This window comes from Tachyglossus aculeatus, chromosome 25 (genome assembly GCF_015852505.1).
Source record: "Tachyglossus aculeatus isolate mTacAcu1 chromosome 25, mTacAcu1.pri, whole genome shotgun sequence".
In the NCBI taxonomy this organism is placed as follows: Eukaryota; Metazoa; Chordata; class Mammalia; order Monotremata; family Tachyglossidae; genus Tachyglossus; species Tachyglossus aculeatus.
Genome location: NC_052090.1, coordinates 18128155 through 18156090, shown reverse-complemented (window position 1 = coordinate 18156090; position 27936 = coordinate 18128155). Strand labels below are relative to the sequence as shown.

Sequence of the window (27936 nt, the reverse complement as noted above, 5' to 3'; positions counted from 1 at the left end):
TCCAAAGTCTCAAACAGCAAAGTGCAGCCCTCCAGTCCACAGGATCACAGGCTTCAGCTCTGCTGCCTTCTTTCAGGGTAAGTGCTCCTTTTTTTTTCCCCCCTAGCTGTTAGAGGTGTCCTGTAAAACATGGCATTTTGGGGGGATCAGTATTGTTCTTCTGAAGTTCTTTTTAAGCTCAAGTTACAACCAGGGAGAGTTGAAATTAAATGTTTATTCCAGGACTTTCCCACGCAATTTCGGCAACAGTTAAAGCATAGTAGGTAGGGGTGGGTGGTTACATTCTCAAAGGGATAGTACGAAAGATAATCATGACAGGGTTGTGCAATTCTACCTTTTACCAAATATAATAATGCACGTATGGAATGAAGGTGTTTACTTCAAGCATTCTGTAAACAGATGGTTAGAACTGAGAGACTAGCTAGTGCTAAACAGTTCTAAATATACTGTAGCAAAGCATTTAGGATACAAATATCAGAACAAAGTATAAAGAACAGCACTACTTCTAGAATATCTAGAAATCTTGAGGAAATATTTGCATTAGTTGTCTTAATAATGGCTTATAGAAAGAGTAGTTGAACTACTAGGATACTTGGTACTATGAAAGTCATAAATCTCTCTGAGTTTCACATCTGTAAAACCAGTATAAGGCTACAAATACACCTGGCGGCTCAAACACGAGGTGCGTCAAACAGTAACTTCCCAGCCATAATCAACAAGATGAAGGTTTTCATGCAGCATTAATGCTTCTTGGCTCCAAGAAAGGTGGATGTGCATAATACAGGAGTTGCTGGGATCCTCTAGGGAAAGGATAGAGCCCACTCTCATCCTACACCTCAGGAATAGTGTGATCCATCAGTGTCTTCATGATGCTCGATGCCATCCTACAAGAGAGCGTGTCAGAGCTGTTACACCCTGCTGGCAGCCAGCAACACAAGTCAACTCTATGGTAACCCAAGCTATTTGTCCCTGTTCACAATACCAGTGTTGAAAATCCCTCATGACAGAAATGTATCCTTTTCATATAATAATGATAATAATTACGGTACTTACCACACGCTTACTATGTGTCAAACACTGTTCTAAGCACTGCGGTAGATACAAGTTAATCAGGTTGGACCCAATCCCTGTCCCACATGGGGCTCACACTCTTAAATCCCCATTTTACAGACGAGGTAACTGAATCCCAGAGAAGTTAAGTGACCTGCCCAAAGTTACACAGCAGACTGATAACAGAGGCAGAATAATAATAATGATGGTATTTAAGTGCTTACTATATGCAAAGTGCTGTTCTAAGTGCTGGGGGGGATACAAGGTGATCAGGTTGTCCCACGTGGGGCTCACAATCTTCATCCCCATTTTACAGACGAGGTAACTGAGGCACAGAGAAGTTAAGTGACTTGTCCAAGGTCACACAGCAGACAAGTGGCACAGCTGGGGTTAGAACCCATGATGTCTGACTCCCATGATGTCTGACTCTTTCAACTGAGTCACACTGCTTGCTCTACAATCAGACACCAGGTACTTCTGACTCTCTCAGGCCTGTGCTCTATTCCCAATAGGTTCTGTGGAGATAGCTCATTAGGGGAAGGAGACATGGCCACTAACTCTGTTGAAATGAACTCTTCCAAGCACTTAGTACTGTGCTCTGCACCTAGTAAGTGCTCAATAAATACCATTGAGGAAGAATAATAAAATCAATTGAGGACTTACTGTTTGCAGAGGATGTACTAAGTGCATGGGAGAGTACAGTCTAGAGTGGGGACAGAAAATAAATAATGGATACGTAGATACGTTCTGTAGGGTTAAGGTTGGGGTGAATAGCAGGAGCTTAAAGGGTACAGACTCAAGAGCCTAGGCACTGCAGCAGGGAGGTGGATTAGGGGAAAAGGAGGGCTTAGTTGAGGAAGGTCTCTTGGAGTTGCGATTTTAATAAGGCTTTGAAGCAGGAGGAAGAGTGGTGTCTGTCAGATATGAGAGGGGAAATAGTTCCAGGCCAGAGGGAGGATGCGGACAAGGAGTGGGCGAAATGGACAGGATTGAGGTAGAACAAGTAGGAAATCAGTGAGGAAAGCTCTGCACACAGTAAGCGCTCAATAAATGCGAATGAATGAATGAAAGCTAGGAGGAGATGAGTTGACTGAATGTTTTAAAACCTAGGGTAAAGAGTTTCTATTTGATGTGGAGATTTGTGAAGGAAAACGAGCCAGGCCATGGAGTGGGGAGAGACAAGATGCACTAGCCAAGACAGGATATAAGTGCTTGTAGCAGCATAGCAGCAGTTTGGAGGGAGAGGAAAGGGTAGATTTTAGCCATGGTGTGAAGTTAGAACTGACAGGACTTAGTAACTGATTGAATATGTGTGCTTAATGAGAGGTGAATCTATGAAAATGTCAAGGTTACAGGCTTGTGAAGCAGGGAGGATACTGGTATTCAGCCTACTACAGGGTGATAATGACATACTAATATTTATTGAGCAAATGCTGCAGAATATTGGTCCTTAGGGAGCTGACAATTTTAAAATATAAAGGGGGAGGGGGGACTGTCAGCAGACACATAAGCAGAGCTGAAACAAAACACAAAGCCAACCTGGAGTTATAGACAGAGATACTAAAGGTACTACTATAGCCCAGGGCTCCCGGCATTGGAACTCTCAACTACTGCAATATTTCTGGGCAATTGAGGTTTGGCTTGAGGGCAGACTGATCTTGAGAATAGGCAGCAGCTGATGAAAACTACCTTTGCTGTGATGAGGCTTTAATAATCTATTGACTTTTTTGCCCTCATTAAATATGATTATTCACGTATGCATTTGAGAGTCAGCTGTTCATCTTGCTCTAAGGCATTGGTCACCTCATGCTCCTATATTTGCTGATAGACTTCAGCATCCTGAGTAATGTTTCCAGCTAAAAATGATTTCAATCCCCAAATTCCTTGAATCATTTTAGGTAATATTAATAATCATGGTATTTGTTTAACCACCTATGTGCCAAACACTGTACTAAGTGTTGGGGTAGATACAGGGCTCAGTCTTAGCAGGAGGGAGAACAGGTTTTTGGGTTTAAGCGATCAGGGATGGTGGTTGTATTTGAGTGCCAGAGGGAAGCAGGGATCGTGTCTGTCTACTCATTTTTTGAAAATGGTATTTAAGTGTTTACTGTGTGTCAAACTCTGTTCTAAGTGCTGGGGTAGATACAAATGAATTAGGTTGGACACAATCTGAGGAGGACAGAGAACAAATAAATGTGACTTGCCCGAAGTCACCCGGCAAACATTTGGCAGAGCCAGGACTAGAACCCAGGTCCTCTGACTCCCAGCCCCAGACTCTTTCCACTAGACCATGCTGCTTCAATTGTACTCTTCAGCCCAAACACTTAGTGTGTGCAGACAACTATACTAAGTGCTCAATTGGTTGACTGATGCTTTGGTGGTGTAGGGACAGACAGTTCTTCTTGCCCTTGTTATTTTGGGAAAAGGTGCTAATTCATAAAGGTCTCTCCATCATCACTTTAGGATAACTCAAGTTCTTTCAGAATTTTCTAGTCACTTTAGAGTACAAATTATGGATTAAAACAGTAATCAGAAAGGGGAATGTATTCAAATTACTTTTTGATGAACATTCCATTTATGAAAAGGTGTCTCCCCGGCTTACCTTTTAATTATGTGTTCAAAGATGAAGGCGGGCATGATGGTAATGGTTATTACACTCCCCGCTGTTGACAGTATGTCTGCAACCTGAGGGTCCTAGAAACAGAGGAAAGAGAGTGCAGTCAGTTTGGCGGAGATGCAGAATTGCTCCTGGAAGGGAAAGATGAAAATCCTGCCAGTTGTAATTGATTTCGTCACCTCTAATGGACTGGAAGCATGTAACCCAGTCCAATCGTTAGGTCCTCAACAAGATGTGGCACTGGGCCACTCCACATTGGTGGGTTGCCCCGTGGCCAGTTATTGTCCACTGCAGTCTGTGCAAGCCTGGGTGATGCCAGCGTCCCATCACTCCTAATTTCAGGGCAATAGCTGCAGACGGAGTGGCACCAGACCCTCAAAGTGAATAAATAAGCCAAAAGAGCAGCATCATGCTGCTAACTTCAGTGACTCCCACCCTTCACTTCCATTCCTACTGGGCCAAAAGGGTCACCTCCCCTCCAAGGGAAAAACACACAACACTAAAAGGGCCAGAGGTCCCATCCCGCTCCCCGTTACCTTTAATCCTATTACATTCTGGCCATTGATTTCACAGATGTTATGCTCGGTGAGGAGGCCGTTTCGAGCTGCAGAGCTGTCCTTCACGATTGACGTTATTTTTCCATTTTTAAATATGAAACCAACATGCCCTGTACTATCCTTGTGCATAGTAACAGTCCGTTCGAATGGTCTGTAAGAACGTTTGAGGGGGGGAAAAGGTGAATACCACATATCAAGGATCTTTTGAATTAAACAGTTTGACCATGCAAATCCCTAATGTAGTGAGGAATCAAAAGCTTCGGTATTGGGCACTGTACATCCGTCTTTTCTGGTCTCAGAGGAGAAGTGGATGCTTTTTAGCTAACACCTTATTTAGAATGAACTTGTGCTGTCTCCAACAGTGGCAACAGGATGCTTGGGGGAACAGGGTGATGATTGCCCTCCTCAGCTGACAGGCATCTGATATGCTCACTTCCTCATGCCACCCACAAGTTTACCCTTCAGCAACCATGGCCAGACTACTTGGGAACCCACGCTCTTTTTGGCCTGGGAGCTGGGAACTTGTAAACTTTTTGCTCTTTTTGTATTTCCTGTGGAAATACATTTTATATGCCTCGCCTTTTGCTCGAGTTTCAGTGGGGCAGTGTGGGACGGGATCAGTAACATCCTGTTCACATCCACCATGGTGTTGTAGAATTCAACCCTATCTCCTCTCCGCCTGAAGCATCCTACCTTCACTCTATCCTCGGGAGAAGCTTTGCCATTGCCCATTGCCAGATCAGCTCCAACTTCTTGGTCCTTTCTCTCTAACAACCTTAGTGATGTGGTGCCAACTATTCAGAGTATAGTATGACACTGAACCCATAGGATCAAGAATTTCAGTCACCCTTGCATTAATTAAGCTCAGGGCTGAAACTCTTGGGTAATACCATTCAACTACTACTGTAGTAGAAATTGTTACCCAAAACCACTTACCCAAACAACCCATTAACGAAACAAAAAGTGAGTTGCCTGAGTCAACTGTACTCAATCAGTTGAACTGTTGCTGCCAGCTTTCCTCAGTTGCTTTGGATAATTAGTTTTCTTATACAGCCGAACAGGGTTAAGTAACTTTATATCTCAAGAATCCACGATTCAGGCCACATGGTCACACAGCATGGAAGCAGTTAAATAAGCCGGGAAAGGTTGTAAGGAATTGCAACCCATGAGATTCCTGTTCTCCCACCTATTTAGACTGGGAGTCCCACATGGGACAGGAACTGTGTCAGGCATGATAAACTATCTACTCCAGTGTTTAAAACTGTTTGGCACATAGTACCAGCTTAAATGCTACTTAAGAAAAAATGATAGCAAAACACCAACAGCTAAGCAGTGACATGGGTCCATTATATGGAATTTACATTTTGTCTTTACAATACAGAGGAAGTAACACATTAGAACTGAACAATTTATTTTCACTTTGGCCACAGAGCATACCTGTCTCGTATAGTCATTGTAATCTTCTCCCCAAAAGCCTGCTTGAGAACTCTGTGGGATTTATCAGAGCTCCATCCTGCACAGTTTTCACCATTAATCTGCAGAACTTGGTCCCCAAATCTCAGTCCAACCAACGACGCTGGAGAATTGGCCTGGACTAACTGGACAAATATGCCCTAAACACACAAAGCAAGAGTTTTAATCACTTCTACGTTTTACTATTTGTCTGGCAAGAACAAGTACATCAAAAATTAGTCAGAAAATGGGCCAGATTACCACGGGAGTTGAAAGGGGTTTTGAGGAAACAATCTCAGGGCCTTTGGGGATCACTGGAGAAGATCTACCCACCACCCCCACAAAATTCAAACACACTACCACATTCCACACACAGATAACTTTCAAAAGTTGTTGAATGAACATCCTGGGCACCCACATAACTCCAATTCTAATAGGAGAGGGTTTTTCAAATTGTTTGAGTAGTCTAAACATAAGCCCTTGGAGAACTGATGACTCCAGATGTTTGGTATGTTCTGTTGAACCCTTCATCCTAGGTGTGTGCTTGCTATTTTAGAAACAGTCAAGCACACTGTTGATTTACAAATGATGCCCAGTTTTCATTCTGCCTCTAGAGTTAGAACTTAGACCTCACATTTCCAGGGGGAAACAAAATCCCCCTCCCATTACCTTTAATCATTTCATCAATCTCTCAACACAAGCAAGTTACCTTGGCTGAATATTAGCTGACCAAGAGTAGAAGTAGTGAAGTTCTATTTCAGATCATTTGGACACTCAATCTTCAGGAATAGTCCTAATGAACATTGAAGCAATAGTCATTGCACTCGTGACCCCGGAGTGGAGGGGTCTGCTGCCTGGGGCAAGGCTGAAAGCCAGAGAACCTCCCCTTTCCACTCCCTTCAGTGGGAGAGGGGTGGAGTATTAAAATGCAGCCTAGCAGACCTGTCCTAGAGCAATGACCATCCATCCTCTCTGCCTCACAAACCAGTAACCTTGGCATTATCCTTGACTTATCTCACATTCACTCAGTCACCAAATCCTGTCAGCTCTACCTTCACAACACCTCTCTAAACTGCCACCATGCTGATCCCAGCACTAATCATATCCCACCTCGACTAGTGCCTCAGCCTTCTCACTGACCTCCCTGACTCCCCACCTCCAGTCCATCCTTCACTCTGCTTCCCATTTAAAAAAAAAAAAATGAGTTTGCATCTCCCCACTCCTCAAAAACCTCCAATGGCTGCTCATTCAGTTTCACATCAAACAGCAATCTCTTAAAATTGGTTTTAAAAGCATTTAAACAGTTCTCCCCCTCCTACTTAACTGATCTCCTACTCCAATTCGACCTGGAACTTCAGTCCTCTAAGGCCAACATTACTCACTGTACCTAAGTTTCATCTTTCTCGCCGCTGATCCCCTGTGTCCTCTCCCCACCCTTCATATGCTCTCCCAAGCTCTTAGTACAGTGTTCTGCACAAAGTGCTCAATAAATATGACTGAAGGAATGAACTACCGCTTTCCCTAGCCTCAAAGCCCTTCTAAAATTATATCTCCTCCAAGAGGCCTTCCCTACCTCTCCACTTCCCATCTTTGCCCTGCCTTCTTAATGGCCTATGCACTCATACCCCTTAAAGCACTTTGATTTTCAACCCACTTCCACAGCACTTACGTTCAAAGCCAACTGTAACACTAACATCTGCCTCCCTGCTCTAGTCTGTAATTACCTGTGTGGACAGGGATTGTGCTTTCCTACTCTATTGCAATGTATTCTCCCAAGCTTTTAGTACAGTACTCTGCACACAGTAAGCACTCAGTAAATACCACTGATGAAAGGGCTCATCACAAAGCTGTCCATTCCAACCAGCAGTCAGCAGGTACCTCCGGGTTCCAGTTTCAAGATCTCCATTGGAAAGAGGTTTATTGGCTACTTACATTATCTATCGATTTGAGCCGAAGTCCAATTTTTCCATCCTGATCCTTACACAAGATGACTTCACGGATGCCCTGTTTAATTTCAGCCCGGCGAATTCCAACGTCATTTCCAGTCACGGGGGCCACCATGTAGTTCCCAGCAGGCCTTCCCATCAGCTGCTGTTGGTTAAACCAAAAATACTTAAGAGTGGAAAACCACTATGACGGATTAAAAAAAACAGCACCCGGCAGGGAGACGACGGGGGCACCAGGGACAAGTCATGGGGGCAATCGAGGAAAAGCTGTCCCTGAGCACATGCTCGCAGGGCTGTTGGCAGGAGCAGTCATAGAATTCCTGGTGAGTCCAACAGGGTACTAGGGATTGGCCATGTGTTTAAGGGCTTAGGGTCCCCACCAGTTTTTCCCTCCATCCAGTGTGCTGCTGGACTCTGTCAGCTTAATGGTGCAGTGATGAAAAAGCAGGAAGGAGCCTTTTGACACAAAGTGAAACAACCCCTGCCCACCCATCCTTGTCACCCCCGGAAGTGGAGCGTTAGGAGGTGGCTGAAGTTGTGAGGGGGAGAGCAGCAGAAGGCAGAGGGAAAATGAACAGGCATGGTTCCGTTTAAAGGGGAGAAACGTGTGAGAGGAAATTTGTGGGACTGCTACTTCAACTGTGCTTTCCCAAGCAATATAATAGTCATGAAAGAAAGTATTTGAGGGAAAGCTTTGGTAAAAGGTATGTAAAGAGAGTACATAACTGATGCAGGTCCTGAGTATACATGTGGTAGCAGTCTGGGAAAAGAAGAAATTTAATCAAGGAGGTTGTCATGCTAGGAGGGTTTTGCATACTGACAGGACAAATTAGAAGGGGGAAGGAGTTCCAGGAAGGATGTGGGCTAGAGGCCAGTGATGGCTGGAGGCCAGTAAGTCTGAGCAGAGTGTGCAAGCTGGGTGGGTAGTAAGGAGAGAGAGCTGTTGAATGCCTTAGAACCACAGGTTAGCAGTTTCTGCAGAAAAATGGATTACTTCAGAAGATTTCTGAGGAGTAGGGAGACGAGTGCAGAATAACATTTTAGCAGACTGGGGTATGGATTGAAGAAGGGGAAAGAAAGGACACCGGGAGATCGGCAAGGAGGTTGATGCAGTAGTCAAACTGGGACATGACCAATGCCTACATCAAGTAGCGGTGGTTTCTGTAAATGCTATGGAAGAAGAACTGAAAGAACTTGGTTAGACTGAATATGGGATTTGAAAGAGAAAAAGCAGCCAAAGATAATGCAACAGCTGTGGGCTCAAGAAACAGAGGATGTGACACTGAAACCTGCAAAGGGAAACTTAGGTGGAGGAGAGGATTGGGAGGGAAGATGAGGGACTCAGTTTCAGTGGAACCTCCATTTAGAGATGTCCTGGAGCCAAGAGGAAATGTGAGGTTGCAGAGGAGAGAGACCAAGGTTAATAATGGAGATTGTGGGGGCAGGGAGGGGAGTCACCTACATAGAGGTGGTAGCTCCATGGGAGTAGATTAGCTACCCCAGGGACTCCAGAACATAGAACAACAGCACTCCCTGGCACAATGAGTGCAGGTGCGGGAATGGTGGTGGTAAAAACAATAATAATGTATTTAAGTGCTTATGATGTGCCAAGGTCTGGGGTAGATACAAGATATTCAAGTTGGACATAGTCCCTGTCCCACAGCAGGCTCACACTCCTTAAAGTAGGTGGGAGATCAGATATTAAATCCGTATTCTAAAGATGACAAAACTGAGGCACAGAGAAACTAAATGACTTGCCCGAGGTCTCACACAGCAGGCAAGTGGCAGAGCCAACATTAGAACCCAGGTCCCCTGAATCCCAGGCCCATGCTCTTTCTACTATGCTTGTCAATGGTAGCATGCAGACGATCCAGGGCTTTGGGTTGGTGGCGGGAGACTGACAGAGGGACTTGGCAGTATTCAGTGCACGGACTTATGCATCCAGAGGGGAGGTTGGATAGGGAGTCCTGGCAAGGCATGATGGTCTAGGATAAGTGGTGATGTTGGGAGAGGGGACAGTATAGAGGCTGGAGGTCTTGGGAGAGGAGAACTGTATTGCCAAGGAGGTAGTGGGGAGGTTGAGGTCAGAGGGTGGGATTTCAGCCTCTAAGGGCACAGGGTGAAGTACTGAAATTCAACATATGGCCAACTTGATGAAGAAGCAGGGGTTTGTGGAACTGCAGACAGGAGGTGGGCAGGTTGTCAGGAACACCTATGGTGAAGGTCCAAAGGCTCAGTGTAGGGATAGAAAAGGGAGGACAGAAAGGCCTCAAAAATCACTCAGAAAGAAGGCGATAGAAGCAAATCATCGGGGCTTCAAAGAAAGTGCTCAATCTTGGGCTCTGCAAACACCATACCATGAATTCCAGATGGGGTTTCTAGACCACTCTCCCTCCTCGGGTGGGCTCAGCATGAGCAGTACCAGGTGTGAATGGTTGTAATATCATGAAGGATTTGTGATTTTTCACCAATTTACGAAATTCTAAATGAGTTGCTTTATACCTACCCCCTGAGGTGGGCCTCCAGGAACCATGGCCATGTTTGCACGTATTTCTTCTTCATTTAAACTCAGGCCCATGTACTGAGACAGTTCAGGATAGAGTTTAGGATACAGGCCTAAGAAAAAGGGACTAAGTCTTTAAAAGGAATAGCGTGTGATGACAATTATGCAATTAGCAACTTTAACTGGAAATATCAATGCTATTTTCCCTAAAACCCACCCAGGAATGAAGTCTCACCACCAGTGGGATCTTCTTCAAACACAAAGAATGTGTGTGTTTTGGCGGGGAGGGCGGGCATGGAGGGGAGAGGGAGTGTACAGCATGAGTGTGTGTGGGATTGTGGACACTGATGGGAACGATTCTTCATATTTCTCATTTTGCAAGAACAGTGGGAGTAAAGTGCAATAACTCTGGGGGAAAGGGAGAGAAGGCGGCAGTGGTCGGTCATATAATCGGGTGGGACGGGGGAGCACTTTCAAATCCCACATTTCTACATTTACTAAAGCCGGGATTACATGGTAAGAGAAGATAGGATTGTGGCCTTTCCAGTGCCAGCTCATTTCAAATGCTTTAAAAACAGCCTGGCTGAAACCAAATTGCTTATTTGTGCCAATGGGCCAGACAGGTAAACATGTCTTTCCCCTTAGAAACAGAGAGGAAGGTGAAGGGAGGGAGAGACAGTCTCTATGGCTTTGAACCCTTTCCTATTCTGCTTCTACCACGAGCAACAAAAGGGGCCTCTAAAAGGTCTCAAGGAAAAAAATTTCACAAAGAGAAATAGTGTATATTGGGCCAAGTCCCTCATATTTGACAAATCCAATTTTCATTACACAATGATGTGCTTATTCACAGTAATTTTTAAACTCTTATGGTATTAAAACAAACACTGTTATAGTTTGATGGCCACACTTTTCTTCCTAAAGGAGACAGGCCTCCAAGGGCCAAGAATTAATCATGTTTTGCCCAATTAAATCTTTTTTCAAAATCCATAAAAAGCAAGAGAACCCAATAGAGGTTTCTGTGCCATAAAGCCAGTGACTTACTTCCATCTTGAGGGAAGGGAGCTGAAGCTTCTGAGAAAACAGCTGGGTTGGCTGGGTTGGCTGAAAAGGCTGTCTGAGCCTAAAGGAAGAAAGAGAAATGCAAATGACCACACCAGAGAAGCCTATGGAAATGATCACATCACTTAGGGACCTCATTCAGCAATTCCAAAGGAGAGCTTTTAAATCCCTATAACTAAGTTTTTTGGTTCAGTTAGTACATGAATGTTCCATGGATAAAGGCTGGTTTATCTGGGGTAGCAGTAAACCTTATCCTTTTGCCCCAAACAAAGGCAGAGACAAACAGGCAAAAGTTCCATGTGAAGATGCTGATGCTTTAAATGCCATCATCATCAATCATATTTATTGAGCTCTCTACTGTGGGGAGAGTACAGTACAACAGAATTGGTAAACCCGTTTCCTACCCACAAATTGAAAGACTAAGAAGTGCTAAAACACACAAAGACGCAGTGAATACACATTTTTTTTACATCAGAAAAAGGTCAGATATTATGAAGTTATTTATAGTATGGAATCGAAGACTGTGAGCCCGCTGTTGGGTAGGGACTGTCTCTATATGTTGCCAACTTGTACTTAGTACAGTGCTCTGCAAACAGTAAGTGCTCAATAAATATGACTGAATGAATGAATGAGTGCACCCAAAAGAGACAGGGCAATCACAAACGGGCTAAATATAAGCTTCAAGCCCTCTCAAGCCGCCAACCTCTGTCCAGATACTTTGAACAATTTCTATTCAGGATAGCCTTGAATCTCCTATGGATAGAAGCATCCGTGCTCTCAGCCTTCCATTTGAAGTAATAACCACTCAAAAAGCATAACTTCATGCTGGTTTTCATTTACTAATCCCTGGCAGCCCTTCACTTAAATCTGAATAAATTATTCAATGACTCATCCTTTGAAGAAAACAAAGTCACAATTCCTAAGAACTTAGTCTTCTGTCTCAGGCAAAGTGGCAACGTCATCACTCTGAAACCCTGTCTAATTTTCCCACTGGGTTGCTGCAACAGAAGGTCCCACCTTGCCTAGTTTGATGCCTGGGTTAGAACATGTGGGCCCAAATCGGGCCTTCCACCTCTGGGACAATCTCTAGGGGAAGGGGAACTCTTCCAGCACATCAGCTGCCTAAGCGGGCATGGCTGAGGACATCACAGAGCAAGCCAGTTCCAGGAGTCAGCATCATGCAAATTTGGGGGTCCCAGAGGGATCCTCAAACCACTGCTTGGGAAACAGCAATATAAAAAAGATCTAATGTCTTGGCAATCTTCTTTTAATGCAAAAGTTTGATCTTGAAAACAGACTTTACCATAGATCACTGGCTGGAAGTTACTTAGAATAATACTGAAATAAGGGCTCTCCTAATGGATACATCACATTGGTGATAAAGAGCGAAAAGAAAAGCGTTTTGCAAATTGGAAATTGAGACAAATTGGACCAGAAATAAAACCCAGGCATCCATCTGGATATACAATAAAATTGGGCATCAGAATACACTCTGTTCAGGCCAGATAAACAATGAGTCAAGAATATGATTATTTGATCCTATTCTTTAGCCATGAATTTGTTTCCAAAAAAAAAAAAACATACCCATGTATTCCAAGGAAAATATTGGAAATTTGATTTCCCTCATCAGCTTTCTGCATACACAGTCGAGTCCTAATATCTCCAAGTTTCAAGAAATAAAGGGATAAAGGAGGGCTCAGGCTCAAAGAGACCTGCTGGGACCTTTTGGGACCTACCCAATGGGGACCAGAACCACCAAAGGAGACCCCATTCCCCGGGTTCCTAGACCAACTAGGATTCCTTGAGCCTGGGGCAGATCCTCTATGAATGAATGTGGACAGGAACTGCACACTCTGAACAGGTATCAGTTTATATCAAACAGAAGCATTTCTGTGAAGAGCAATGTTTAAACCAGAGTTTCCTGAGTAGTAATTTAAATCAAATCCACTCCAGAGTTGAGCCTTATTTATTTCAGGTTCACTGCCTTATTTCTTGGAAAATACATATTTGCCATGGTGTACTTACACTGTTGTCTTTATTACGTTAACAATCTATCCTCTGCAGCCAAAAGCTGAGGGACTTTTAAAAACTGAGCTCGTGTAGAAGAACTAAAGGAAACACAGCCACTAAGACAGGGTATTGACAAAATAACACACAGACATGTTAATGACATCCGGAAATAAACCACTCTTGCAGATAGTTAGTGACCAATTTACCCGGAATACTTCCATCAAAATTCCAAGGGTAGTAAGTTTTGTTCCCAAGAGACATGCCAGATTTTGGTCTATGGGAAAACACAGCGGATACAGCTAATACCAAGCAACACTCTCTATCAACAGGCTAGTGTTGGTTTAAATCCCTTGTCACCAACCCAGAAGGGTCCCACTGTGAGAGTTTTTTTTTGGAAAAGAAACCAAACACAGTCTTCCTGAATGTCTGCACAGTTAGCTCTGCCAACTACTGTCCAGAACCAGTGGTAAGTAGAGGTTAATGAGCTAGCCCTTGTTTGCAACACTAGAAAGAAACCATTTTCCCCCTCCTGAGTTAGTTATCATGGCCCAAAGTTCATATGCTTTCAGGAAAGCAACTCTTCATGTACAAAACATAAATATTGAGCAACTGAGAAAACTGTATCATACTGACGTGGATTGCATTAATATTCCTTCATCTGGGTAAAGGGCAAGGTGTCTTGACAGAAAAATGGATTTGGATCTACTTGTACCAGCTATGGAAAGTTTCCACTTAAAGCAATAATTGTGGTACTAGAGCTTATTATGTGCCAAGCACTGTATTAATCCCTAGGGTAGATACAAGTTAATAAGGTCAGACATAGTCCCTGTCCCATAGGGGACTCACAACGTAGGAGGAAGAATTGCCCTTTACAGATGAGGAAACAGAGGCACAGAGAAGTTAAGTGATTTGCCCGAGGTCACAGCACGCAAGTGGCAGAGCAGGGATTAGAACCCAGCTCCTCTGACTCCCAGGACTTGGGCCTTTCCACTAGGTTGCACACTACAAATGACTCTACTGAAAAATTTTAGACCAATCACCTGCATTTGGGAAACTGGGACAGTCTGAGACCAAAACATCTTCCATCCATGTCAAAAAGGCCAGGATAGAAAAAAACCTTTCAGTTTTCTAAAGAGCAAGACAGTTTCACGAAAGTGTTGGCTTGTGAACTACTAGGCGTCGAAAAACTCATCCACCCTATGTAAAATGGATGTTGCTTGGTTTGCCCAAGTGGCAAATTCCCCAAGTATACATGCACTCAGAATCTGATCCCTTGAACAGAGAAGCTGCATATGTTCGCAATAATTAGAACGGAGGAATTGGGTCTCAGCTCCATAATGCAGACAATTCTTGTATGGGCCCTAAATTTTATGGCTACTGTCTGTCAGGTATAAATTAAGTTTCTACATGTCTTTGCCTAAGGCCAAGATCCAAAGAGGAATCTTTTGGAATTATTCATTAATTTTGCCAACTGTTACACTAACAGGTTGAAAAGTTTCTGAAATCCATTGGCTTCAGTAACTTTTTCATTATGCTGCTAAATGAAACTGAGGAATGATAACTAAAGCAGATAAACTCAAGTGCATAGGCTCATATAAGGGCAACAGAAGAACACAGGTGATTTGGATGTTAGTACTACACATTTAGGGTTAAATTACACACCATTCAGAATAGAGGTGAATCAAATGGGCTCTAACATACCTGAATTACTTTATCTACCTTCAGGTCTTCAAGGGATGGATATAAAGACATCTTGACAGGATTTTACTAGAAGAAGAAAAAACAGAACAAGTTACACACCTGGTCAATTTTAAAATGCCATTAACATCTAAATGAATTAAAATAGTTTCACAAACATGTTTATGTACTACAAAAGCATTTGTTAAAATAGTTACTTTGCTGCAAGTTTCTAGAAATGTGCTTTCGAGCTCCTCCAAAACTCAGAGAAGTGTGAAGATTACAATTTGAAACACCCTGCGCCCCAGAAGTATTTATTGTTGTTATTATTTGGTACATGGTATTCACTGAGCACTTATAGTGCATAATCACTGTATTAGATGCTGGGGAATAATTCAATAAAGGAAAGACAGGACTTCATCCCTGGCTACAGGGGGCTCACCCTTCAAAGGAGGGCTAGGAAAAGGCTGGCAATGGGCACGTGAAACTACTGGAACACTTGCTTAAGGAGCCATTTGTAAACTTCTGACTGCCCAGGCAGACCACGGGCCAACAGTCCCCACCAAAACCTTCCCGATGGTCTGTTACGTTCATAATGCCACAGCTTAACCCCTTCCCACTGCAAGGCAGAGCAAAGCCCCAGGATGGAGGGGTCAAGCTGAAGGGAGAGGTCTATCAGAGATTTTGAACACAGTGTGAAGAAGCAAAAACTGCTCCTTAAGCCGACAGCGGCCAGTGGAGGGTTCTGAAGCTAAGTGCAATAGTCCTATCTCTGCAGACAATATCACTACTCTCCCTGTCCCATAATCCTGCCACTTTAGGGTCACCCTCAACTCTTCACTGTCTTCCTGCTCTCACACTCAATTAATGAGCAAATCCTGCCACTACTTCTCCACCTAAACAGCCAGCACCCTGATTTGGGCTCTCGACATGGCACGATTAGGTGGACACGTCCGCCTTCTCACTGGCCTTGCCACCTCCATCCTCTCCCACTTTCAGTCTATTACACCAACAGTCCAGATCATCTTCTTCAAGATGTCATTCTGCACAAGTTTCTCTACTCCTCAGAAACCTCCAATGCCTGCCTATCTCCCTCTTCGAGCAGTAAAAACTCCTTACAGTTGCCTCTCAATTTGCTACCACTCTGCATTCTTTTCTCATCCCAAACTCACTTTTTAACTGTGTCACACTCATGTCTGTGTCACCTCTGAACACCATTTCCCACTTCCAGGAACTTCCTCTCCTTTTAAATATATCATCCTACAGCTCTCTATGCTGAAAGTCGTCCTGAAATCTCACCTCCTCTAGGAAGCTATCCACAATTTATTTCCAACACTCCAAGTCTTGTCAACTCAAGGACTGCCCTTAGCATTTATTCAATTACTAATTCAGCTATTGGATTCAGGCATATTCATACTATTATCTGTAACGTCCTTCTTCCTCCAGCTTCCTACGATCTGTAATTTCTTTACATCTGCTTACCTCCTCCATTAAATTCTAATGACCTGGAACACACAAAATAAGCTCCTGCTGTACTCGCCCAAGTGCTTATATAGCACTCAAATACCAGTGATTGGAAAAATAAGATTTGCAGTGGCATCTTGCAGCTGATCACAGAGTAAAAGGGCTGAAGCTAAGAGGCAAACTGGTACAGGCCTAAGAAGATTCATGGCTGGGGCCATGAATTTGGCAGGAAAAACTCCTTAAAAAAAAGACAGATCTCAGGGTCACTAAAGAGGAGGAAGTGGCACGGCTTGCTGATTGTCTGAAGACGGAAAGAGGAGAGTGAGAAATCAAGGATTATTTGGGGATGAATACACAAAGGAGGTAGGATGTTGGTGGTACATCCTACAATGACTGCAAAGGTGGATGGGCTAACAGGAGAAATTGAGAGGCTTTGCCTTCACTGTGTTAGCCTGAAAAGGCAGGAAGACATCATACAATTACCTAGGAGTGCCAGGTGTCAAAAAGTACCTACCAAGGGGAATCACACATCCAGGCCTAGGGATACCGATACTAATGATAGGAGTCTCCTACTGAGAGCAGAGAACAAACCTCAGCCCTGAGACTTTCATTCATTCATTCAACTGTATTTAGTGAGAACTATGTACAAAGCACTGTACTAAGCGCTTGGGAGAGTACAATACAATAAACAGACACAATCCCTTCCCACAGAAACTTTGGGACCGAGAACGGGCTCGGAGCAATTGGCTACAATACTGGTGGTTTGTGCCACTAACCCTCCCTGACCCTTGCCGGACATGTTCCCACGAGGGCCCCGACTACAATGAGCAGGTAGGCCGGCACGGAGCAGCACCCTCAAAGTGCCCGTGAGGGTCTCAATGGGCAACCTCGTTCATAGCCCAAGTGTGACACAGCTAGGGCAGAATCATGACCCTGCAGGAGAATGCTGGGCAATTCAAACAGTACTGAGTAGGGCTAAATACATACTAATTATTTTAGACTTTAGACCAGGGAAGGTATCATATCCAGATTACCAACAATATCCGGGGAAATGGGTGAAATTTCCCCAGAGTGTGTATCAGTGAGTAAAATGAATCTCTGCTCCAAAACTCTACTGTTTTTGCATTCATTCTCACCCCATCCCAAAACTTACTAAATGCTTTGCAAAAAGTAGACGCTTAGTAAATACTGTTACTACTAGAATAGGGCCTTTGACTGCAATGAACGATGTACTTCTAAAGAAATAAAAAAGTTGCCTTCAGAAAAGTACTTCACACATATGAAATATTTTTTATGATGAAGTTGTACAGATGAAAAATATCAATAGTTTAGAGAAGGAGCGTGGTGTATTGCAGAGAGCATGGGCCGGGGAGAAAGAGATACCCTGCTCCACCACGTACCTCATGTGTAACATTTGACAAGTCACTAAACTTCTCTGTGCCTCAGTTTCCTCATCTGCAAAATGAAGAGTCAATACCCATTATCCCTCCTACTCAGACGGAGAGCCCCACATGGGACCTGATGACCATGTATATACCCCACCACTTGGGACAGTGCTTGGCACACGGTAAACACTTAACAAAAGCCACTATTATTCTTACTGGCTTAGGTGAAGTTAACGAAGACAGTTCCAAATTGAGTGATTAGAGGTTCCAACCCTAACCGTGAAGACAATCTTCAAGAAGGGCGTATTTTTGTGAGATGGAGGAGTCATTTGTCTAACCCAATATGGCAATTCTTATGTTCTTAACATGAACAGAATGAAGAACTTTGTTTCAAACTCCAAAGACTCTATTATGAAGCTGTGACAGACCAACTATCAGCTGAGAAGACAGAAAAGAAACTGTTCATGTGACAATGAAGATATGGTAATTAGAAACCTTAAAAAGTTCTGTGAAATCATGGAGACAGAAACCAAGACTCTTGTAAATTTGCTAATAAGAGCCAAGAGGATTTGCTGAGGGTGAAACAAGAAGCAGGTCTGGGGGCTCAAAGTATCCTTGCCCCGACCCTGGACTCTCCCTTTTAAACCAGTACCCTCTTAACCAATGAATCAATGGTATATATTGAATGTTAACTGTGCGCAGAGCACTGGACTAGGCATTTGGGACAGTACAATAAAAACAGAATTGGTCAAAGCAATCCCGGCCCACAAGGAGTTTACAGACTAGAGGGGGAGATGTACATTAAAATAAATTACAGCTAGGAGAAATAGTAGAATAAAAGGATATATACATAGGTGCTATGGGGCTGGGGTGATAAGCATATCATATTGCATACGGTTGTACACTGACAAGTGCATAGTTAATGCAGAAGGTAGGGTGGATAAGGGAAATAAGGGTTTAATCAAGGGAGGTCTTTTGGAGGAGAATAAAGGTGGGGAGAATGGTGGACTGTCAGATATGGAGGGATTGCAAGTTCCAGGTCTGAGGAAGGGGTCGGCGGGGAGATAAACAAGATGGGAGTACAGAGTTATTTATTTATATTGATTCTATTGATGCCTGTCTACTTGTTTTCTTTTGTTGTCTGTCTCCCCCCATTCTAGACTGTGAGCCCATTGTTGGTTAGAGAGTGTCTCTGTTGCCGAACTGTACTTTCCAAGTGCTTAGTACAGTGCTCTGCACACAGTAGGCACTCAATAAATGTGATTGAATGAATGAATGAATGATTGGCTTTAGAGGAGCAGAGTGTGCAAGCTAGTTTGTAGTAGGAGACCAGGGAGGTAAAGTAAGAAGGGACAAGATGACTGAGTGTTTTAAAGTCAAAGGTAAGGAGTTTCTGTTTAATGCAGAGATGGATAGGCAGCCATGCCAAATTTTTGAGGAGTAGGAAAATAAGGGCTGAACTTTTCCGAAAAATGATCAGGGCAGCAGAGTGGATTAAGGGCTGGAGAGCGGAAAGACAGGAGGCAGGGAAGAAGCTGATGCAGTAGTCAAGGCAGGAAATGGCAAGTGTTTAGATCAGTGTGACAGCAGTTCGGTTGGAGAGGAAAGGGCAGATTCTAGAGATGTTGTGAAGATAAAACCAATAGGATTTTGTGACTGACTGTGAAAAGTAGCATGGCCTAGTGGAAAGACCATGGGCCTGGGCTGTGCCATTTGTCTGCTGGGTGATATTGGGCAAGTCACGCCACTTCTCTGTGCCCCGGTTACTCTATCGGTAAAATGGGAATTAAATCCTAGTCTCTCCTACTTAAACTGTGAGCCTCATGTGGGACGGGGGCTGTGTCCACATGATTAATTTGCATGCACCCCAGCGCTTAGAATAGTTGCTTGGCACATTATAAGCACTTTATAATTACCAGAAGATGAGCTGAGGAAAATGCGAAGACTACGGGCTTGTGAGACAGTGAATGGTGGTAGTATCTATGGTGATGGGAGAGGACAGAGTTTGAGTGGGAAGATGAGTTCTGTTTTAGACATGAGATCTCTTGTACACGTGTTTGTTTCCTCTTAGCTAGGAATTATCACACCCTCCAGCTCTGCTTCCTAGTACATTTAACTCTCAAAGTGCCCACTGATGATATTAGCTAAAATAACTAATTAAACCAATTAAATCCACACGCTTACTACGGTGTTGTATCAGAATGGCAGCTTCTTGGTTTCAACAGTCTTTAGTACTTGGTAGAACTTGTCCTACAGATATATCACAATACTCTTAATAGCAGCTAGCTATTCTTTAGCGCTAGGATTTTAAACTGCACTGAATCCACAATTGTGACCCTGCCACTCGATATTTAGCCTCTGCTAAACAAGTCTCATTTCAAAAGAGTGCTTGTATATTTTTGTCCTAAGGGGCTTTTGAACCCACTTGACGGTCATTCTTTAAATTCTCAGACTTAACTATGTAATTAAACTACTTAAGCCCTTAAAATGACCTATAAAAAAAGCAAAAAAACTACAAATGATCAAAATAACCCTTTCCAACCTGGTGGAATTACAAACTGAACAGTTGACAATGGGTGAATTTATACCCATTACTCTTCTAAAGGCAGTTTGGTTCCCAATGTGTTGGTTCTCTTTCACTCTTTTTACCTTTTCAACTTTAAACAAATGCAACCAAAATCATCCTCCACATAACGTTTTTATTACCTCGAGGTCAACACCTCAAACTAATTCAGGGACTCCCTATAAAGCCACACAACCCAAATCCAGCCCAAATAAGTAAGAATTTCTCACTTCCAGGCCAGGGTGACTATCACAACTTAAACGGCTGCATCAAAAGGACAATCCATCAGAGGGCTGTTCAACTGTCCTCAGAATTTCCCTGGACCCAAAGGGGTCCAGACCCCGTGTAAGCAACAACTACGGTTCCTGAAAGAACAGGTTTTGAGTATTCTGAATTTGCCTTTCTCTTCCCTCGCGCGCCCACCTACTTTTCTCTCAGATGATTACTTCCCAAATTTCTATCAAACTAAGCATTCACCAAGGCATGCGAGAAATTTTAATGCAGGTGGAATCTGGGATCAAGCCAAGTCATACAGTTAGGAACAATGCTAGAATGCGCAGCTCTCAATTCAACGGCTCTGAAAAAAAATGACCAACCAGGAGGTCTTTGCATTGCTTGCTCCCGGTTTTGGCGGTGACTAACATCTATTTCCCCTCCACCCAAAGTCTCGCTTCCCTGTGGTGCAATTCGCCTCCTGCTGTTTTAGTCAACCCAGACAAAAAGGCAACCACTTAGCCAAAAACTGTAAACAAGGCAACTCTCTTTGCTATCTTTTGTTATTCTGCTTCACCCCAAGCCGGCCCCCAGCCCCCACAGCATTTTCAATTTGGTCTTTATTTTGTATTACCTTGAGGGGTCCCTTCCTATTCTTCCCAAATCCTTCCTATGGCTACATCCACTGCCTCATCCTTCCCAGGCCCTTCCTGCTTTGAGGCTATCCCCTCTCCCTGGGCCTCTGAGCCCCCAAACCCCTAAAACACTTGCTCCCACTTTTCCCCCTCCCTAATTACCATCATCAATCCCACCCACCCACTGATGGCCCCTTCTCCTCTGCTTTCTCCTCTCCTCTCCCTTCTCCCTTCTCCCCTATACTAAAGAAGCCACTGCCTCCCATTTCCCTGCTCCTATTCTTGTCCAAAGTCCTGGAATCAGACATATCCACTCACTACCTCCAAGTCCTCTTCCCTAGTTCCCTTCTTGACCCATTGTAACCTGCCTTCTGCTCCTTCACTCCACTGGGACTGCAAGCTGACTGCACGCTCTAGGCTTATCAACCATCCCCTTGACAAATCGAACTAGCTCTACTCTAACCTAATCCTCCTGGACCCTGCGGATCACCCCCTTTTTCCTGGATTCAAGATCGAATATTGGTTCTACTGAGAGATCTTCCCTGGTTTTCCTCCCACATCTCTGACTGCGCTCTCTGTTTTTCTGGCTTCACTTTCACCTTTCTCACTCCAAGTGACCCTCAAGGCTCTATTCTGGGCCCTCTACTCTTTTCCCTGCCTCGGGGCTTCAGTACCACCTCTATCTGGATGACTTCCAAATCTACCATCTCTCATTTCCTCTTGCCTGCCGGATATCTCGACATAGCTAACCCACTGGAACACAGACTCAATAAGTATAAACCTGACATCTTCCCTCCCAAATGCTCTCCCCCTAACTTTCCCATTACAGTTGACATCACTTCCTCCTCTCTGAAGCTTTAGCACTCACTATCCATGACTAGTCATCATCTTCTGATTCCCGCATCATGTCAGTGAATCTGTCCAATGTCAGGGGAGTGAAATGTCTCGAAATGTCATCTTTTCCTCAAACTGAGCCCCCGCAAGAGTCTTGGATGTAGAAGACAAAAAAACCCCAAAACACCTCACCCTTCCACTTTGTCCCTGTAGTTTAAAAGAAACCCATCGAGGGAATATCCCACCAAATAACCCACTCCCTTTTCCAAATAACTCCTAGCCTAGACTTCAACAGGTATCTTAAGGTTTACCACGATTCTCATGTGAAAATACTAATATAAATGACGCGCATAAAATACAACCACAATTGGTAACTTTTGAAAAGCAGGTTAAAGAGCCTGAAAAGGGTAATTCCACATGTATCAGATAACAGGGCAAACTTTAACTTTGGGGCCCACTGTAAAAACATCTCAAATTACTGCTGGTTGCTGACGGGACAGCTGGAGCAACATAAATATGAGTTGGGGGAAAACCAGCTTCTTGGAAGAAATGACTCGGCCTAAAAAGAACATACAAGAAATATTTTCCTTCTACGTCCCTTTTGGCATGGATTTTTTTTTTCAAAATTTTAGGCACAATAAACATGAACTTTTCTGGCAAGTCTATACTGGCATCTAGTCCAATTACAGAAACGAAATACCTGAAATACCAAATTCAAGCAAAAACCAGAGATTTGCTTGTGTCACTATTTTGGGGGTGTTCCCTTTCAGTTTTGAACTGTGCTTTGCTCAAAACAAGATATCTTTGGGTGGGGGTGTGGGTGTGTGTGTGTGTACTTTCTGATTAATCTTAGAGTAAATAGACTTTTTAAGCCATAGCTAATCAGATCTACTTCTTTGTTTTCAGTTTAAGACAGAGTGCTTTCCAATATGTGTTACGCTGAAAGGAGATATACTAGTAAGATGTCACCTGGGATAGTGTGAAACAAACTTACAATTGCAAAAGCGAAAATTACAACACCCCTCTCCCTTACAATCAATCCATGCCATTTCTAGGGCGCTTATACTGTGCAGAGGTCACTATACCAAGCATTTAAGTATAATACAGTCAATGGCAAGTGGGTGCTTTGTACAGCGTGGCTTAGTGGAAAGAGGACGGGTTTGGGAGTCAGAAGTCGTGGGTTCTAGTTCTGAGCCCACTGTTGGGTAGGGACCATCTCTATATGTTGCCAACTTGTACTTCCCAAGCGCTTAGTACAGTGCTCTGCACACAGTAAGCACTCAATAAATGCGATTGATTGATTGATTGATTCTACCTCCACCACTTTATCAGCTGTGCGACTTTGGGCAAGTCCCTTAACTTCTCTAGGCCTCAGTTACCTCATCTGTAAAATGGGATTCATTCAAATGTATTTATTGAGCTCTTACTGTGTGCAGAACAGTATACTAAGCGCTTGGGAAGTACAAGTCGGCAACATATAGAGACAGTCCCTACGCAACAACAGGCTCCCGATCTAGAAAGGGGAGACAGACAACAAAACAAAACATGTAGACAGGTGTCAAAATCGTCAGAACAAATAGAATTAAAGCTATATTCATTCATTCAATCGTATTTATTGAGCGCTTACTGTGTACAGAGCACTGTACTACGCTTGGGAAGTACACGTCGGCAACACATAGAGACGGTCTCTACTCAACAGCGGGCTCACAGTCTAGAAGGGGGAGACAGACAACAAAACAAAACGTATTAACAAAATAAATAGAATAAATATGTACAAATAAAATAGAGTAATAAATACATACAAACATACATATATACAGGTGCTGTGGGGAGGGGAAGGAGGTAAGGCGGGGAGGATGGAGAGGGGGAGGAAGGGGAGAGGAAGGAGGGGGCTCAGTCTGGGAGGGCCTCCTGGAGGAGGTGAGCTCAATACGACTGGGTCCCCCTTCTAGACTGTGAGCCCACTGTTGGGTAGGGACTGTCTCCATATGTTGCCAACTTGTACTTCCCAAGCGTTTGGTACAGTGCTCTGCACACAGTAAGTGCTCAATAAATACGATTGAATGAAAGAATGAATGAATGAAGCCCCAAGCGGCTGGGCCGGGGGCGGGGCAAGGCTCCGGGCAGGGGGAAGCGGGGACATTCATTCATTCATTCAATCATATTTATTGAGCGCTTACTGTGTACAGAGCACTGCACTAAGCGCTTGGGAAGTACAAGTTGGCAACATATAGAGACGGTCCCTACCCAACATCATCATCATCATGTTTGGTTCTGTTCTCTGTCTCCCCCTTTTAGACTGTGAGCCCACTGTTGGGTAGGGACTGTCTCTATGTGTTGCCAATTTGTACTTCCCAAGCGCTTAGTACAGTGCTCTGCACATAGTAAGCGCTCAATAAATACGATTGATTGATTGATTGATTACTATGTGCAGAGCACTGTACTAAGCGCTTGGGAAGTACAAATTGGCAACATCTAGAGACAGTCCCTACCCAACAGTGGGCTCACAATCTAAAAGGGGGAGACAGAGAACAAAACCAAACATACCAACAAAATAAAATAAATAGAATAGATATGTACAAGTAAAATAGAGTAATAAATCCGTACAAACATATATACATCTATACAGGTGCTGTGGGGAAGGGAAGGAGGTAAAGCGGGGGGGATGGAGAGGGGGAGGAGGGGGAGAGGAAGGAAGGGGCTCAGTCTGGGAAGCCAACAGTGGGCTCACAGTCTAGAAGGGGGAGACGGAGAACAAAACATATTAACAAAATAAAATAAATGTAATCTATATGCACAAGTAAAATAGAGTAATAAATCCGTACAAACATATACACAGGTGCTGTGGAGAAGGGAAGGAGGTAAGGCGGGGGGGATGGAGAGGGGAAGCAGGGGGAGAGGAAGAGGGGGCTCAGTCCGGGAAGGCCTCCTGGAGGAGGTGGGCTCTCAGTAGGGCCAGGACGATGGAGTGGAGGAGGACGGGAGGAAGGGGAAGGCCGCTCACCTCAACCCCGCGGCTCCGTCCGTAATTCCGTGCGCCCACGGCGGCGGCTCCAGCTTCTCTGGGCGGGTTCCTGGTCCCTAGAGGGCCCTGCTGACGTCACGTAACGTCACCACAAGGCCCCGCCCCCTCCGCCCGCGCAGGCGCCCCACACACTCCCTCGGGGCGGGGGCGTCAGGTGACACCGCCCCTTCCCTCCTCCCGCGCAGGCGCGCCACGCACCTTGGGAGGGGTCAGGTGACACCGCCCCGCCCCTCCTCCTGCGCAGGCGCGCCACACACCCCTTCGGAGGGGGGCGTCAGGTGACACCGCACCTCCCCTCCTCCTGCGCAGGCGCGCCACACACACACACACACACACACACACACACACACACACACACACACACACACACACACACACACACACACACACACACACACACACACACACACACACACACACACACACACACACACACACACACACACACACACACACACACACACACACACACACACACACACACACACACACACACACACGTCAGGTGACACCGCCCCGCCCCTCCTCCTGCGCAGGCGCGCCACACACCCCTTCGGAGGGGGGCGTCAGGTGACACCGCACCTCCCCTCCTCCTCCGCAGGCGCGCCACACACACACACACACACACACACACACACACACACACACGGGTCAGGTGACACCGCCCCGCCCCTCCTCCTGCGCAGGCGCGCCATGCACTCTGGGGGGGGCGTCAGGTGACACCGCCCCGCCCCTCCTCCTGCGCAGGCGCGCCATACACCCTGGGGGGGGGCAGGTGACACCGCCCCCCGGTTGTTTCCATGGCAACCGCGGAGCCCCGGACCTTGGCCGGAAAAGGAGGGGATTCATTCATTCAATCGTATTTATTGAGCGCTTACTGTGTGCAGAGCACTGTACTAAGCGCTTGGGAAGTATAAGTCGGCAACATGTAGAGACGGTCCCTACTCAACAGCTGGCTCACAGTCTAGAAGGGGGATCATTAATAATAATAATGGTATTTGGTAGGGATTGTCTCTATGTGTTGCCGACTTGTACTTCCCAAGCGCTTAGTACAGTGCTCTGCACACAGTAAGCGCTCAATAAATACGATTGATTGATGATTAAGCACTCACTATGTGCTGAGCACTGTCCTAAGCGCTGGGGTAGATACAAGGTCATCAGGTTGTCCCACTTGGGGCTCACAGTCTTCATCCCTGTTTTACAGATGAGGGAACTGAGGCACAGAGAATAACAATAATAATGATAATAAATAATTATGGTTTTTGTTAAGTGCTCACTATGTGCCCATGCTTTTTCTGCTAAATTTGAAGAGGGTGTGAGGACTTGAAGAAGGGTTTGTTGTTAAATTAAAATGGGGTTGCTTTGTGTGTGTTAAAGTGAAAAGCTCAAAAAATGATTTTCTTTCATGTATGTTGAAAGTATCTGAAAAATAAGCTAATGTCTACTCAGAAAATGAGATTCATCTAGATATTAGGTTGTCTTTGAAAAATATCGAGCAGCATCCTACTATGTATTTTTGTGCTGGGTAGGGACCATCTCTGTATGCTGCCAACTTGTACTTCCCAAGCGCTTAGTACAGTGCTCTGCATGCAGTAAGTGCTCAATAAATATGATTGAATGAATGAACGCATGAATGTGCCAAGCACTGTTCTACGCACTGGAGTAGATACAAGGTCATCAGGTTGTCCCACGTAGTGCTCACAGTTTTCATCCCCACTTTACAGACGAGGGAACTGAGGCACAGAGGATAACAATAATGATAATTATGGTTTTTGTTAAGCACTTACTATGTGCCAAGTACTGTTCTAAGCTCTGGGGTAAATACAAGTTCATCGGGTTGTCCCATGTAGGGCTTACAGTCTTAATCCCCATTTTATAGACGAGGTAACTGAGGCCCAGAGAAGTTAAGTAACTTGCCCAAAGTCACACAGCTGACAAGTAGAAGAGCAGAATTAGAACCCACGACCTCTGACTCCCAAGCCCGGGCTCTTTCCGCTAAGCCATGCTGCTGGTATTTGTTAAGCGCTTACTATGTGCTAGGCACTGTTCTAAGCACTGAGGTAGATACAAGGTAGTTAGGTTGTCCCATGTGAGGGACAGTTACCAGATGAGGTAACTGGGGCCCAGAGAAGTGAAGTGATTTGCCCAGGGTCACACAGCAGACAAGTGGCAGAGGCAGGATTAGAACCCATGGCCTTCTGACTCCCAGGCCCATGCTCTAACCATTATGCCATGCTGCTTCCCACAGTAATAATAATAATAATGGCATTTATTAAGCGCTTACTATGTGCAAATCACTGTTCTAAGCGCTGGGGAGGTTACAAGGTGATCAGGTTGTCCCATGGGGGGCTCACAGTCTTCATCCCCATTTTCCAGATGAGGTCACTGAGGCCCAGAGAAGTGAAGTGACTTGGCCAAAGTCACACAGCTGACAATTGGCGGAGTTGGGATATGAACCCATGACCTCTGACTCCAAAGTCCGTGCTCTTTCCACTGAGCCATGCTGCTTCTTGAGTTGTACACACTCAAATGGCAGAGTGGCTTAATGGCAAGAACACGGGCTTTGGAGTCAGAGCCATGATCTGCTTCATACATGCGTGTTCATACATGCAATATTTTCTTACTTCTCAAAACATTTGTAAAGCCATTTTATTATCAGAAAACTGCTCACTGGTTGTTTTGCTTTCATCCAGCCTCCAAGGGCAGGCTGATCCCTATCACAGATTAGCAGAATCTTGTATCCCTGACCCACTACAAAAAAGTTACTGGATTTGACAAAAATATGAAAGCAGAGATGCTGCAAAATATTATTACATTGTCCTGAATTTTATATTTTAATTCAACTTCAGTCCAGCATATTCCAAAAGACCTGAAATACAAACCCTGAATAAAATCTCAATAAATGTGATTGAATGAAGGAATGAATGAACAAGATAATCTGGACCT

At 44.5% G+C, this 27936-nt stretch overlaps 1 protein-coding gene across 2 annotated transcripts; it reads right to left on the bottom strand.

Moving 5' to 3' along the window:
- Positions 1–194: 194 nt before the first annotated feature.
- LOC119945517 (syndecan binding protein) lies at positions 195–25058 on the bottom strand. Of its 2 annotated transcripts, none has more exons than XM_038766691.1 (9): positions 24970–25058; positions 14896–14961; positions 11167–11245; positions 10129–10238; positions 7609–7764; positions 5662–5837; positions 4204–4375; positions 3653–3744; positions 195–884 (listed from the first exon to the last, which is right to left on the bottom strand). In XM_038766691.1, the coding sequence occupies exons 2-9, from the start codon at positions 14944–14946 to the stop codon at positions 830–832; spliced, it is 891 nt and encodes a 296-aa protein (XP_038622619.1). In that variant the 5' UTR covers positions 14947–14961; positions 24970–25058; the 3' UTR covers positions 195–829. The 2 variants fall into 2 exon arrangements, with proteins under 2 accessions (XP_038622619.1, XP_038622618.1); XM_038766690.1 differs by having other exon boundaries at positions 7609–7767; positions 24970–25057.
- Positions 25059–27936: the final 2878 nt, after the last annotated feature.